The following is a 13,369-nucleotide window of genomic DNA, read 5'->3' as shown; positions in this document are numbered from 1 at the left end:
AGCACTTGTGCTCTTGTAGTTCATCTTCTAATTTAGCCTGTTCTAAAGGGCAGCTCCATTTAATGCTGAAGCTAAACAAAAAATGAACTGAAAGCGGTAAGTGGCAATAATTTGGAGAATTGCTTCAAAAGTGCCCTTGCAGTTCAAATTCAAATACTTCAAGGAGGTGGGGGGGTGGTGGGGGGAGGGGAAGAGCTAATGGCTGTATTTGGAAACCCTCCTATAATACAAAAATGTAAAAATCTTTATTGTGAAATTTCTCTGGGTGGTGGAAGAGAGCTTTATCCTCAGTGGAATCTTTAAGAAGACTTAGGGCATTGTATTCAGTGGATGAATGGAGAAAGGAGGTGAGTATTAAGCTATTCAAAAAAATCTGATGAAATGAGCCACTTTCATCTGCTTGGATATTCTACATGTGATACAAAATACAGATTACATATTGCCCTTTATGTAGCTGGTGAAAGTTGGTGTAGGGTAAAAATTACTTTAATGAATTTTTAAAGAAACATGGTAGTAATAGTGCTTCCTTTTTAGAGTCTCTGGTGTAGTCAAGCAGCAGTTACATTTCAACCTCCTTGTTGCTATTTTGGGAAGAAATGAAGTCGCTTTCTCCTTTTAAGTGAAAAGGCTTTGAGCTGTAAAGGGATGGGGTGAAGGCCTTTCCGGTTTCTGCATGGACTGAAAGTTCTGAGGAAAAGTATGCGTGTATCTTTCCACATCACCTTCTGTGCTCTTGGTGGCTGTGAGGCAAAAGAAATCATAACAAGGGATTATGTGGGGGGAAAAAATGATAAAATGTCCTCCTTTTACATCAAAATTGGCTTCACGTCATATAGTTCCAGTGTTTGGTCTAAGAAACTGATTTTTTAAAGCTGTTCTGTTGAAGAAATTTTAGTGATACAGCAACAGCTAGCTTAAAGGTTCTGCAAATGCTCTTCAGATGGTTGCTGATCATGTCAAATCACTCACATTTTCAATGATTCCTGTCAGAGTTTCACAGCTGATTTCTGTTTTACCTCCTTATGTAAACCATCACAACCTTTGCATATGAAAATTACTCTAGCACAAATAAAGAAGAGCAGACATTTTATCTCATCTTTCACTGTCAATGAACAGCATTTTTTTTTTGTTTTTTGAGACTACACATTTTTTTGTTTGTGAAAGTCGCAGCTGGCTCCACAAGCACATTCTGGGTTGTTTTGTCTCCTGACAGGAAGCATACTGGCTGCCAATGCACAGCTTGTTACCTGCTTCCTGTGTTTGGTCATGTCTGTGGGTCTTGATTGAGTTCCTACAATAGGTGGTATTTGGCAGCTTATTTCTTTTACTTGGAAGAGCTAAAACTGGTTGAAACAAACGGTTGTCGTGCATAGCCAGCTGTCATCTCTCTTGGAGCTCTACAGCTTTGTCAGTAAACTGAGGATAAAGAGGATGACTTCAGTTGCATCTTTTAATATCGTCTCATGAATCCAGTGTAGATAAGTCAATTCACCCTGGTGCTCTCATATTCTAGAGCAGGCTTACTTTGCTTTAGCATGCTCCCTCAATGAACTGGAACGTGGGAGGCTGTGTGTTTTAGGTGTTTTATTCTTTGGTGTATAGTATAATAAATGTTGAGTAACTGAATTCAGACAGAAATTTTTAAGTTCTTCGTAGACCTTTTGGGTATTACTTCTCTTCCTTCACTGGCTTCACTGGTTTCTTTTCTGAAGAAAATCTGCTTGTCCTTAGCCATCAGTATCATGTTCCTCTTTGCTTGAACAGGCACTTCCCAGTAAGGTTTCTGTGGATGAAAAGCACATTCTGAAGAACTCTCCATTGAGGCAGGCAGTTGCTTTTAGAGGGAGAGTTGTTCTGAGTTGTATTTGCCTTCTTTGTTGGACCTAGCTGTAAGTCACTGCCAATGCAACACTTCCAGTGCCAACTACATGGAAGTTCTCTGGCTCTGGAGTCCAGCTGAAAAGCTGAGCTGAACTTGAGAATGCTATATTACATTTTCAGTATAAGATAGACAAGAGACTTGGAAAACACTGAACTCTTGTTCTACAGCTAGCTATAAGAGATGCTAAGAAGAGGATAAACATCTGAAAAGGTTTAGATCAAGTATCTTCAGCACCTCCATGAAATGGAACTGTTTTACTATTGGAGCTAACGTTGGAAATTTTAGTGTGGGCTGTACAGAAGAGAAATCTTACATGCAAGTAGGAATGCAATATACTAATGTAGCAGAGTAGTGCTGGTTCTCTTGCCATAAGGTTGTATTCAGTGACGTAAAAATGAAGTGGGAGTTTTATGCTGGACCTCTTACTGCACTGGACCTCTTTTTCCTAGTAAAGGTGTTGCCAATAACACAAGGAGAGAATTACATGTTTGAGGACATGTTTGATGAACTGCATGGTAATTGAAACAAGAATTACAGGAGACACATTTAAATTGTTTTCTTTTGCACCTTTACAATTTTCTGGGTTTGGTTCATGTGCAAATTTCATGTGACATTAAATTTAATTTGGTTAGTGGGAAGAGACGTCATACAGTATCTTGACAAAGTAATCTATGGCAGTGGGAGAAAACTTCTTCTGCTCAGGTGCTTTTTTTTGCATGTGCAGGTTCCTGATTGCCATAAATCAAGAGTTTGTTTCTGTTAGGTAATATCACCTTAGAGTCCTCAGAAGCTCCAAATTAAGAAAACATACTGTAGTTCTGACTGGCAGATCTTTCTGTAATGTGTGAATGTATTTATACTTCACCTTAAGAGAAATGTCAAAGCAGAATTGTGTTTCCAAAGTACCAGTCAGATCGCTTATATAGATATATTAATCCCCTTACTGCCCTGTATGATTTTCAGGGTAAAAGTGTTAGTAGAACTTGGTCTGGAAAAGCTCCTGGGCAATAGGATCCTGAAAGGATCCATAGATGCCTTTTAAACTTTGCTGATAGAAACACCTCATAATTTTGGGGTTTGGTACATAATAAGTTTCTTATTCATGTTAGGCTACATTCTCTTTGCATTTCTCCATTTGTCCCTCCAATCAATACTGTGTGGTGCTTTGCCAGCCTCACATGTGCTTGTGCCTCTATACGCTCTCAGTGTAGTCTGATATTTCTTGTGTGCCTCTAGGTGCACTTCTAGTGTGCAGCTAAGTGTGATGAAATAGTTCTCATCTTGTGATTTGTAATATGAATGTGGGTCTTGCTACTCATCTGTTTGCCTGAATTATTGAGTATGAGGCAGTATCCTGTGTATTTTGTTGTGTCAGCTCTTGATGTTGGAATTTCTGCTGCTTTTAGTTCATCTTGTTTGTACAGAACTGTTGTTTGGACCTTCAAAGGACAAAAAAGTGTTCTTGCAAACCATTCACAATTTACCAGCTGATGATCATGAGATCAGAGTAATCCAAGATAAAAATAAAATGTAGTTTAATTAGTTATTCATGTCTTGAAACAAAGCTGTAATTCAGTTTTTGACCATTCTTCTGGGAGTAATGTAATATTTTAGTCATGATGAAATAAGAGCAGTTCAGCTGAGAGGTGCATGGCTGGAAAGCCTCTTCCTTCATTATTATTCCCTGATAATGGTTTGAAAAAAAATCAAAACTAAAGGGCACAATTCCAGGTGCATGTCCTACAGTATGCATGTATCTATGTATACATTACATATTTAACGGATGGGAGGGCATAAAAGAACTTTATCTGTAATTGCAAGTGTTACATCAGCAATTCTCTGTTTCCAAGCTGTTAGAAGCAGTTATAATTCAAGTCTGGACTACAGGACTTGTCAGACTATAGCAGAGATGACAATTTAATCTCTTAATCCTTCTCACTCTTTAGACTTTCTCAGAAGAATCCTGAGATGATATCCATCCCCATAGTGGTGGCTTTCTCCTGTTATGGTGGACTAAATGTTTCTGCTTATAGCTGCCTCCAGGTAGGCTCCTCTGTCATCCTCCACATACCTTTGTGAATGCTCCATTCTTTTCTCCATTGCCAGCTCATTTGTTTTTATAAATGCACTTCACAACTCCCAGAAGCAGTGGTAGTTAAAGTAGAATTGGTGAGGAGCTCAGCTCAGAGCCCAGGTCTGGCTCATTTCTGGAGGATCCATGATTGCACAATTGTGGTTTTAGCAGAAAGCAGCCACTAACTCTCTTATTTTTCCCTCCCCCCTTCCCTACTTGGTGCTTTGTGCAGTCACTTCTTATCAGTGTGTGCTTGACAAGTTGATTTTGTGTTGCACTTTTCTCTGCCCTGCCTTCTTATGCAAAATAAACCTCTGAAATGCATGCAGTGAATGTTCAGTGTCTGCTTTTACTTAGACATCAGTATCTCTTTTATCAAGAAACACTGTGGAGATCTTTGGGTTTGTCTTTGTTCACAAGACACTATAGCTGAGCTTTTGAGAAGACATTTCTTGGCATCTGTTGAAAGAAGGGTAGTGAAGGATTTATAAATTTGTACTCAGGTGTCTGAGTAGTAGTAATGAACTTGGCTGATTTTTTTTTACAGATGAAGGTAAAACCCTGTCAGAAAACACCTGCCATAGGGCAGGTGGGTCTTCATGTTAAGCTGGTTGATATCAATAGAGAGATTAGCCATACTTCAGGTACCTTTCAACTTTGTTTTGCTGAAAGATTTTGCAGGCAGATAGATCTACTTGGCAAACCAAGCTGAACTTTTTTTAGATGATTCTCAATTAAAACAGGCTTTTATATTGCCTCACCTCAAGTTTAGCTCTTGAAGTTTCTCCACCCTTTGCTGTATGAGGAATCCCAACTACAGCATTGGAAAGTACGTTGGGAATGACAGTGTTTGGTAGAGGTTGTCTCTACATTACTCTCACTTTTGAAGAGTCTGACTTGTACAGCTCTAGGGAAATCACTTATTTAGGCTTCAAGCTGGATCAACAGTTGATGTAGAACATAGCCTGCATCCAGAATACATTGAATCTGTAGCATTTTGATCTGTATATGTTTTGTGGGTTTTACTGTTCATATGAATGATTGTTGTTCTCCAAGATGTGTGAAACAATATTAGCATATCCTAGAACAATTGGATACACATTACAGGATGGAAATAGCCTTTGAGTTAGTCCTGCATCTGTCATTCACACTGGCCCAGTACCAGATGTTTCAAAAGGAAATGAAAAATGCTTGCAAAGAATATCTTTGCGGGGGGGAAAAGTTCTCCAAATGATATATTAGCTAATATGCATCCTTCAGCACAGGATTACATTCATAGGTTTTTTTCTCTCTTCTTTGGCTCCAGCTATTAATATTGCTTATCTAAATGCTTATCCTTTAGGCAATTTTACTAAATATCTTAGTTCTCTAACATCTTGTTCTGTATCTTGACTTTATATATTAAAACAAAAAATCCTCCAGTTTTGTGTCTGGTAATTTCGCTTATTATTCTGAATTGGCTTCAGAAATCAGCAGTTCAGATTTAAATATTCCTTTAAAATATTACAACAGTTGCTTATTAGAGTTTACATCTTGTCCTCATTCTGGAGGAGTTGTCTTAGTTCATTGACTGAATCACAATAAATTACATTCTGCTTCAGGGGACTGGGTTTCTCAGAGCTGCATTTAGATTCAATAAGGATATGAGAGAAGAACTTTGGGTTCTCAGAATTACTTAGTCTTGAGCAGCAGAAATCTTTTATATGCAATAATGTCAATTATTAGTTGCTGTTTCACTTGGCTGGAAATGTAATCCATGGCATATAGAACATTTCTTATGGTATTACTTACATTTCTAATGGACTGGTCTGCTAAATTGATGTTCTGATTTCAGCATGAAATAGAATACATATATGGACTAGTTCTTTGATACTTTTCTCAGTTGTTTTTTTTTTTTTTTTAATATAATATCTGTAGAAATCTGTGTGCATTTTTCCACCCCTGTATTGAAGCTCCATTTTGAGGGAGGCTGTGCTAAGATGGATAAAGCTCAGGATGAGAGCTGCCTTTCGGAGAACCAGGCTGGCACAGTTGATGCATTGACTTTGAGCCTTTAGGCAAGATTCCATTGAAGTGATTAGGTGCTTTTGCATTGTCCATTAGCAGCAGGAAATCCTGTCTGCCTTTGAGGCTCAGCTAAATTACACAAAAGGATGGAACACATTCTGCTTTTTAGTGTTAATGATGGTACACATCAGAGTTGGATTCTGACCCATTACCTGGATACTGTGCTGAACAAAGCACTTTCTCAATGCAGACAAAGAACAGGAAACTATAGCTGGCCAAGCCTTGGTTTATGTCAGTGAATTTCTCAGCATCTTGTAGCTTAAAGATTGACATTACATACAGGTTTTTGTCTCATGAAATCAAACATGTAACAAAAAAAATCCCAAACCAACTATATTAAGTCTTTTAGGCTTTTTTTGACCTACAAAAACATTAAGAAAACGGTAGTGCACTGCTTTTGATGATCTGGTTCCAGGAGTAATTAAATTAAAATTTGACCACTGTTAAATAATTTCATATGGTACAGATAAAGGCCAGTTCTGAGTGTTTGTCACCTTTGATTGAGCTCCTTAGCTCATAAATATTATGATGAAGACCAGGGCGTTGAAGGGGAGGTCAAGGGCAAGGTGTTAAAAATACTAAAATACTAAAAACTGAAGAAATTTTTTATAATAGGCAAACCTGCAGAAATCTGAATTACTATCTATGCTTTTCATATCTGAGGATCCTGAAATTTATAAAGGAAGAGAGAGATAAGAAAGTGATTTAGAGAAAGGTTCATAAAAGGTTTAGATTACTTCTCCTTGCTAAGGTATAAGATGTCTAAATCATTGTTTGAATACTACATATACATACTGAATATGTACCTTTCTGTTTCCTTAAATAGTGACTTCACAATGTCTAATGTAGACATGATTCTTTTGATACCATGACTCTTAGTTTGCTTCTGAAAAAGAAATCATGGAAGTGATTTAGTTATGTGTAGGTAGAATTGGGATGGATAGGAAGGCTTCCACCTGTGTCCTTTGAACACAGCATGAGGGGATTTCTGCCTGACTTCACGCTAATGTACAATGGTATGTACAATGCTCAGACCAAGATGGGAGCTAGAATACCTGTCAGTCTGCGTGAATTAAATTTCTTCATGTTTCAATTGTGTTGTCTGTTACTCTTAAGTCTCTTACCCTTTTTTCTCCGTCCAGGAGATTGAACAGAATAGACTAGGACAGTATATTGCAAATTATTACCCATTTTTATTTTAGATCCAAGATTGAAAATTATTACCCATTTTTGCTGTAGATCCAAGATTGCTGTCCATCAGTGGCTCTTACCACTTACTGTGAAACTTTGATGCTCCTAACTTCTTGTTCTCAGAGCTCTACCACAGTCACCATAGTTTCTTGCAGTATTGTCTAGCAACATCAGCTTTTGAGCAAGTGATAAGATCACTTACTCTGTCATTTGCCAAGCTGTGAGAGTAGAGCCCAGAGGCCCTGCCAGTGGAGCTAAAGGAAAAGATGTTGCTCAGGAAACTGCAAAAAAAGGAAAATAAAGTTGATTCCTTGAACAGTATCTATAAAGAGTAGGTGTGATGTTGGCTGTGGTTATTCACAGCAATATGGCACTTCCCTCCTTGGTTAGGTAATATTTTTAGTAATCCAAAGAATGTTCACTTGTGTTCTGTAGGTCAGTTAGATAATAAAATATACTAGGATTGTGAAGAAAATTTTCAAAACATTTTGTTTTCCTTTGTGAGCATTATTATTGTGAGCAGAAAATATGACTTTAGATGCTTGGCTAAAGTAGTTTGTGCTTATTTAGAATCCATAAATAAATAAGAAAGCTGTGTGATTCTTTGTGCTGCATTATGGACTGTCCTTACTATGTTACTATTTTTCCATACAAGCATATTACAAAAGCTCTGATGTCATTGTTTTACATATTCTTTTTTGCAGATATTTTCATGTTTCCTTTTCTTTTCCCTTTCATCAGGCATTTGCTGACCAGGTATTTGGTATATTCAGCTGGACAATTCCCCTTGCTGTAGCCTTTTCTTGTTTTGGTGGACTTAATGCTTCAATTCTAGCATCATCAAGGTAGTGCATATCTCTTTCAGTTTGACAAATGTTCATAAGTCTCTTTACACATTACTGTTATGCTGATCTATTACGAGAGAGGTAAAAATACTTTTTTAACTGAACCTATAACGAACAGTCACAATAAAACAACAGATCTAAATAAACCTCTGTGTGTGTGTATGTACACCCTTAACACTGCCTTGTTTCCCCAAAGCATTCTTGAGTGTATGCAGAGCGTAATTATAAGATCAAACAAATTTTGTCTGTGTGATGAGTCCTCAGGCCTTCTGATTGTTTGCATTACCTTCTGTATTACTTAACAGAATAATTCTAGCAAGTTTTTATTTTCAAATGTATTTTATCTAAAACTTACTGACCTTTTAAAATTAGTATTTTAAAACTTTCTACTTGGAAAAACCCTAAAAAACTTGCTACTGCTGTGAAGCTGCAATCAGAAAGCTTAGCATACTGTATAGAACCTTTTCTTTGAGCACTGGTTGTGGATGTAACTAGCAAAAGTTTTAAATAGGTTTATTCAGGCATCTTCATATTCTTCCTATCCATTGAATGACTTTGCAATGCCTCTATTGAGAAGAAATATGATAATTTGGTGAAGCAGTCAATATAGAACAGTTGATAATAAAATTGTGTGTGTTTGTTTTTTGAACATGTAGTTGAGTACTGTCATTTTAGGGACCTGGCAATCTCTTCTGGTTGGCATTGAAAACTATTCTTCCCCTAGCTGGAATGTTGTCGGTTCTAGCTTTTATAATTTTATGAAACAACAGAATTTTGTTTCAGTTACTGTAGATGTTGTCTATTTACCTGTAGGATGACCTTTTAAAAAAATGGTTGTTAAGAGCACTCTTCTAAAAGGTTATCTATCAGTGGTTGTTGTACATTACATCTTTATAGGAAGGGTTGAATCCAGGTTCCAGTTTAAAGGGCTGAAATTCAGTGTTGTAAATATTTATTTTGACTGGTGTTATTCTTTGATTTTCTGTAATATATTCTGTCTTGCCTGTGGTCCAACATGTGTTTTACTGCTTTTTTTCAGGCTGTTTTTTGTAGGATCTCGGGAAGGTCACCTTCCTGATCTGTTGTCTATGATCCACGTAGAGAGGTTCACACCTGTGCCAGCACTTCTCTTCAATGCAAGTTGTTACTTCTTTTCTTTTCAGCTGATTAGATGGGACACACAGCACAGCTTCCCTCAAAATGAAGCTTCAAAACATGGCTAGAAAAATGTACAAAAATATATATGTATAAAAATAGCATGAGAACAAGTATAAAAGAACTCGTCCATATTCTAGTTCATGCTGAAATCAGAACATCAGTTTAGCAGAAGGCCATGAAATAAGAACTGTGTTCTGTATACCATGAATTACAATGGATTGCATTTCCAGCCAATTGAAACAGCAACTAATAATTGACATTATTGCATATAAAAGATTTCTGCTGCTCAAGACTAAGTAATTCTGAGAACCCAAAGTTCTTCTCTCATATCCTTATTGCATCTAAATGCAGCTCTGAGAAATCCAGTCCCCTGAAGCAGAATGTAATTTATTGTGATTCAGTCAATGAATTAAGACAACTTTTTCAGAACAAGAATATGAATTATTTAAAGGAAAACTCTAAAACATTCAACAAGAGACAAAATATACTGTCATCAAGGTGATTGCTGAGAGAATGATTTTTTGAGGCTTAAAATTATGCCAAACACCAAGGAGTAGAAGAGGTTACTTAAAGGCAAAAACCAGCATGAATAGTAAATTTCAAACTTTTGTGTTTAGATTCTTACTCTTGTTCTTTTCTGACAGTGTTTTATGACCCTTATTTACCTATGTGTGGAAGATGTCTTCCAGCTAATTAATTACTTCAGCTTCAGTTACTGGTTTTTTGTTGGTCTGTCTATTGCTGGGCAGTTATATCTACGTTGGAAAGAACCAGATCGGCCAAGACCTCTTAAGGTAATACTTATTACACAGTTGTTTAAAATCCCTGCCTTCCATGTAATGTAAAAGTACTGTCTAAAATATGGACCATAAATGTTAATTCTAAAGGTTACAGATTGATCAGGACATAAAGTATGGTTTCCATTTGATGTTGTACTGTGAAAGTTAGCTTGTCTGCTAGGTAAGAACAAGAGATTGTTGTGTCAGTATACCCTATTATTATATGCTAGTTCAGTAAGTACCCCTTCTGTCTGCCCCCAGGAGAGTGTCTCAATAGCCTAACAGAGTAGTTAGCCTTTTATCTAGCAGCAGCAATCTCCGATTGGAAATGCTCAAGTTAAGTAACTCTGTGGACCACATTTAGCTCCAATGATACCTGATCCTCTAATAATCTTCACATACTTTAAGTTGATACTATACTCAAAAAAGTCAGTAATTCTTGTTTCCCACGTTTTACTGGTTTTGTCTAAAAACACTTCATGCCACTATGCACTTTTGTCAGCACAGCAGACTTACCATACTTGATTACTTTTTCAATTTTTAGCAGCAGTTCTGTTAAGAATAATTCTGGAATTTGCTTATGGTCCTACATAGCCAGATATATGAGAGGAAGAGCAGAGAATTTCACAAACTGGGTTTCAGAGAGAAGAGTCTGTATCATAAAGTTTTAACTATAGACAATAAATATTTCATTAACCTTGTGTTCTGTTTTTTCTGTCTGCAGCTGAGTCTGGCTTTCCCAATAATATTCTGTTTATGCACAGTATTTCTGGTGGTAGTGCCACTCTATAAAGACTTTGTAAATTCAGCGATTGGAATTGCCATTGCTTTATCTGGAATTCCATTCTTTTTCTTGGGAGTCTATTTACCTGCATCAAGGAGACCTCAGTTTATTAACAAGATTATAGGTAAGTTTCTTTGTTAGCTGGAGATGTTGTTAGGAAATAGGAAAAGTAAATAGGTGACTCTTGGTCTGTTGATGGAAAGGTTTGTGGTGGGCTCACCCCAGCTGAATTCCCAGGGAGCTGCTGGCTCACCAGCACCCTCGCAGCACGAGGGCTACAGAATAGGAGGAACAAAGGTGGGAAGACCTGTTGATCAAGTCAAAGAAAGTTTAGTAAGTGAAGGGGGGAAAAAACCCTGCTGCTGCAAGAGCAATCTCACAGGCAGCCCAGTGTGCAGCCAGTCTCCAAACAACAGCTGTATAGAAAGACATTCCCACAGGCAAACACTTCTTGCTCAACCCATTTCTGTTGCTGAGCATGACATCAGATAGCATGAAATAGCCCTTTGCGTAGTTTGGGTGAGCTGTTCTGGCCATCTTCCTGCCAAACTTCCTGCCCTCTCCCATCCTGCTGGCTGCAGGAGAGCAAAGAGGAAAGAAAACAAGCCTTGATACTGTGCAAACACTGTTCAGCAATAGCCAAAACATCAGAAAAAAAGTCTTTATTTTAACCAAGATTGATGACTGTAAAAAGTGTGAACATTCTTGGTATCACAAACTGTCCAGCTTTACTGAATCATTTGAAGATAGATTTTATATCAATAAAGAATAGAATTTTGCCTTCTGTTGAATTACAGCAGTTAAATTACACAAATACAATTTTTTTTCCATCAGTGCTTTTTTTTATTGTTACTGTCAGACAGCCATGATGAGGGGTGTGGTATGGAAGGTTTATAGCAGAACCTTACCCTGAAAGCAGGATGTGGTGTTGCAGTAGCAGAATATATTTAAATACTCAGTAATCTTGTAGCTTTTCCTGTGTTCTGTTAGTTTTACTTTTTTTTATTCCATCAATTTTACACTCTTAATTACAGAGAAAAAATACTTTGCTTTGGTTACTTGGCAGGGTGCCTAAGAAGCAAAACACCCTGGGATATTTACAGAACAGTTTAAGATACTATCTGTTAAGAAAAAAAAAGTGTGACAGTTATTGTATTAACTTTTATTGTTTGTTTCCCTAAAGAGAAGACAGCGTTCCTGACAGCTTTTATTAGTCAGATGTGTTTTGTAATTAGAGTTGAGATACGTGGCAGTTGTTCTAATCTATCTCCAATTTCTGTGCAGATGTCGTCACACGAAACATGCAGCTGCTCTGTTACTGTGTTTTAACAGAGATGGACCCAAATGAAGAAAAGAAGTTAGAAAACAAATCAAACTGAAGTTTAAAGCCATTACATGAAACAGGAGGGAGAATAAAGAAATTACACCAACGAAAGGGAAGAGCTAGAACTGGAAGACACAGAAAAACTGTGGTGGTCTTTCAGAAATGCTGAAAATATTCTTACTTGCAGATGGATTCCAACATGGATCATGCTCTTGTGACATCCTAAAATGTGGCATGTTTTCAGAGCAGGTTTTCATGGGGTAATGACTCCCTACTCATTACCTACTCACACAAGCAGTGTGTCAATACTGTTTCTTCTTCAGAATTGGTATGAAAATGATAAGAGCTAATGGATCAAATTAGATTTCTGCAGAACCAGGTGGTGAAGTAGTGCATTATTAAGTTAGACTAAAACCCACTTTGACTCCAAAGACCAACTCATTTCCAGCTTAATTCTGATGGATGTTTGCATGAAATGATTTGCTGTACTCTCAGTTCTTATCCCAAAAAAAAACTGGTCACAACAAACACTTCATTGGTTTTTCTTCCCCAATGATAAGTTCTGCTCCATTATTTATAGACTGAGCCAACCTTTCTCTCTTCAAGACTTTATTCTGTATGCTACATGAAAATGTATCTGACTGTGGCAAGGATTTAATCAGCAAAGCACCTTGGCACTAAAGCTTTGATTAATAGTTGTTCTTACTTGTTATCTTCGTACTGTCAATTTCTGCTACGTTCTACGAAACTTCCAAAATTAAAATGTTTGAATTTTATGCTTCTGTTTGAAGCTTTGTGTTTGTTTGTGAACTGTTTCAGTGAAGACACAGTAGGTGAGTTACCTCAGCAGTCAGAAAATTTCCTTTATAAATTCCACTGCTGTTCACTAGAAACTGACCATCTAAAACCTCCCAGAAACCACTTTATTTTTACTTCCTTCTATAGCAGAATTTCTGTGGCAGACACTAGATCTTGACAGCTAAGTAGCAGGGAATAAAACTAGAAATAAAAACAGAAGTAAAAGGTACTACTGCAGCATAGACATGCTAATTCATAGTCTATGTAATTCAAAGCTGTAAGCCTAAAATCAGGACAGTTTTGATACTGAATTTTGGTGCAGCAAGAGGCTGCAAGAAGCCAGCCTGTTTGTCTTGCAAAGCAAGATGTACTTCTAAAACACACCTGAGATGTACTTCTAAAACATACCTGAGATTTTTACCTTAATTCAGAATGTCTATCTCAGTTGACCTGAGTTTGGCCACATG

The 13,369-nt window shown here is 37.2% G+C and overlaps 1 protein-coding gene across 7 annotated transcripts in view; it reads left to right on the top strand.

Moving 5' to 3' along the window:
• Nucleotides 1-12,880, top strand: part of SLC7A6 (solute carrier family 7 member 6) — a 29,721-nt gene extending 16,841 nt beyond the window's left edge. For 4 of the 7 annotated variants that reach the window (XM_058845520.1, XM_058845517.1, XM_058845518.1 and 1 more), the window contains exons 8-12: nucleotides 7,956-8,059; nucleotides 9,099-9,195; nucleotides 9,862-10,011; nucleotides 10,721-10,904; nucleotides 12,065-12,880. In XM_058845520.1, coding sequence (XP_058701503.1) covers nucleotides 7,956-8,059; nucleotides 9,099-9,195; nucleotides 9,862-10,011; nucleotides 10,721-10,904; nucleotides 12,065-12,159 — 630 coding nt within the window. In that variant the 3' untranslated portion in view covers nucleotides 12,160-12,880. Of the gene's footprint in view, nucleotides 1-3,828; nucleotides 3,926-7,955; nucleotides 8,060-9,098; nucleotides 9,196-9,861; nucleotides 10,012-10,720; nucleotides 10,905-12,064 lie in introns of all 7 variants that reach the window. The other 3 variants (XM_058845521.1, XM_058845524.1, XM_058845523.1) reach the window with 3 other exon arrangements.
• The last annotated feature ends 489 nt before the right edge of the window (nucleotides 12,881-13,369 follow it).

This window comes from Poecile atricapillus, chromosome 10, assembly GCF_030490865.1.
Source record: "Poecile atricapillus isolate bPoeAtr1 chromosome 10, bPoeAtr1.hap1, whole genome shotgun sequence".
In the NCBI taxonomy this organism is placed as follows: domain Eukaryota; kingdom Metazoa; phylum Chordata; class Aves; order Passeriformes; family Paridae; genus Poecile; species Poecile atricapillus.
This window is presented reverse-complemented; position numbering and strand designations above follow the sequence as displayed.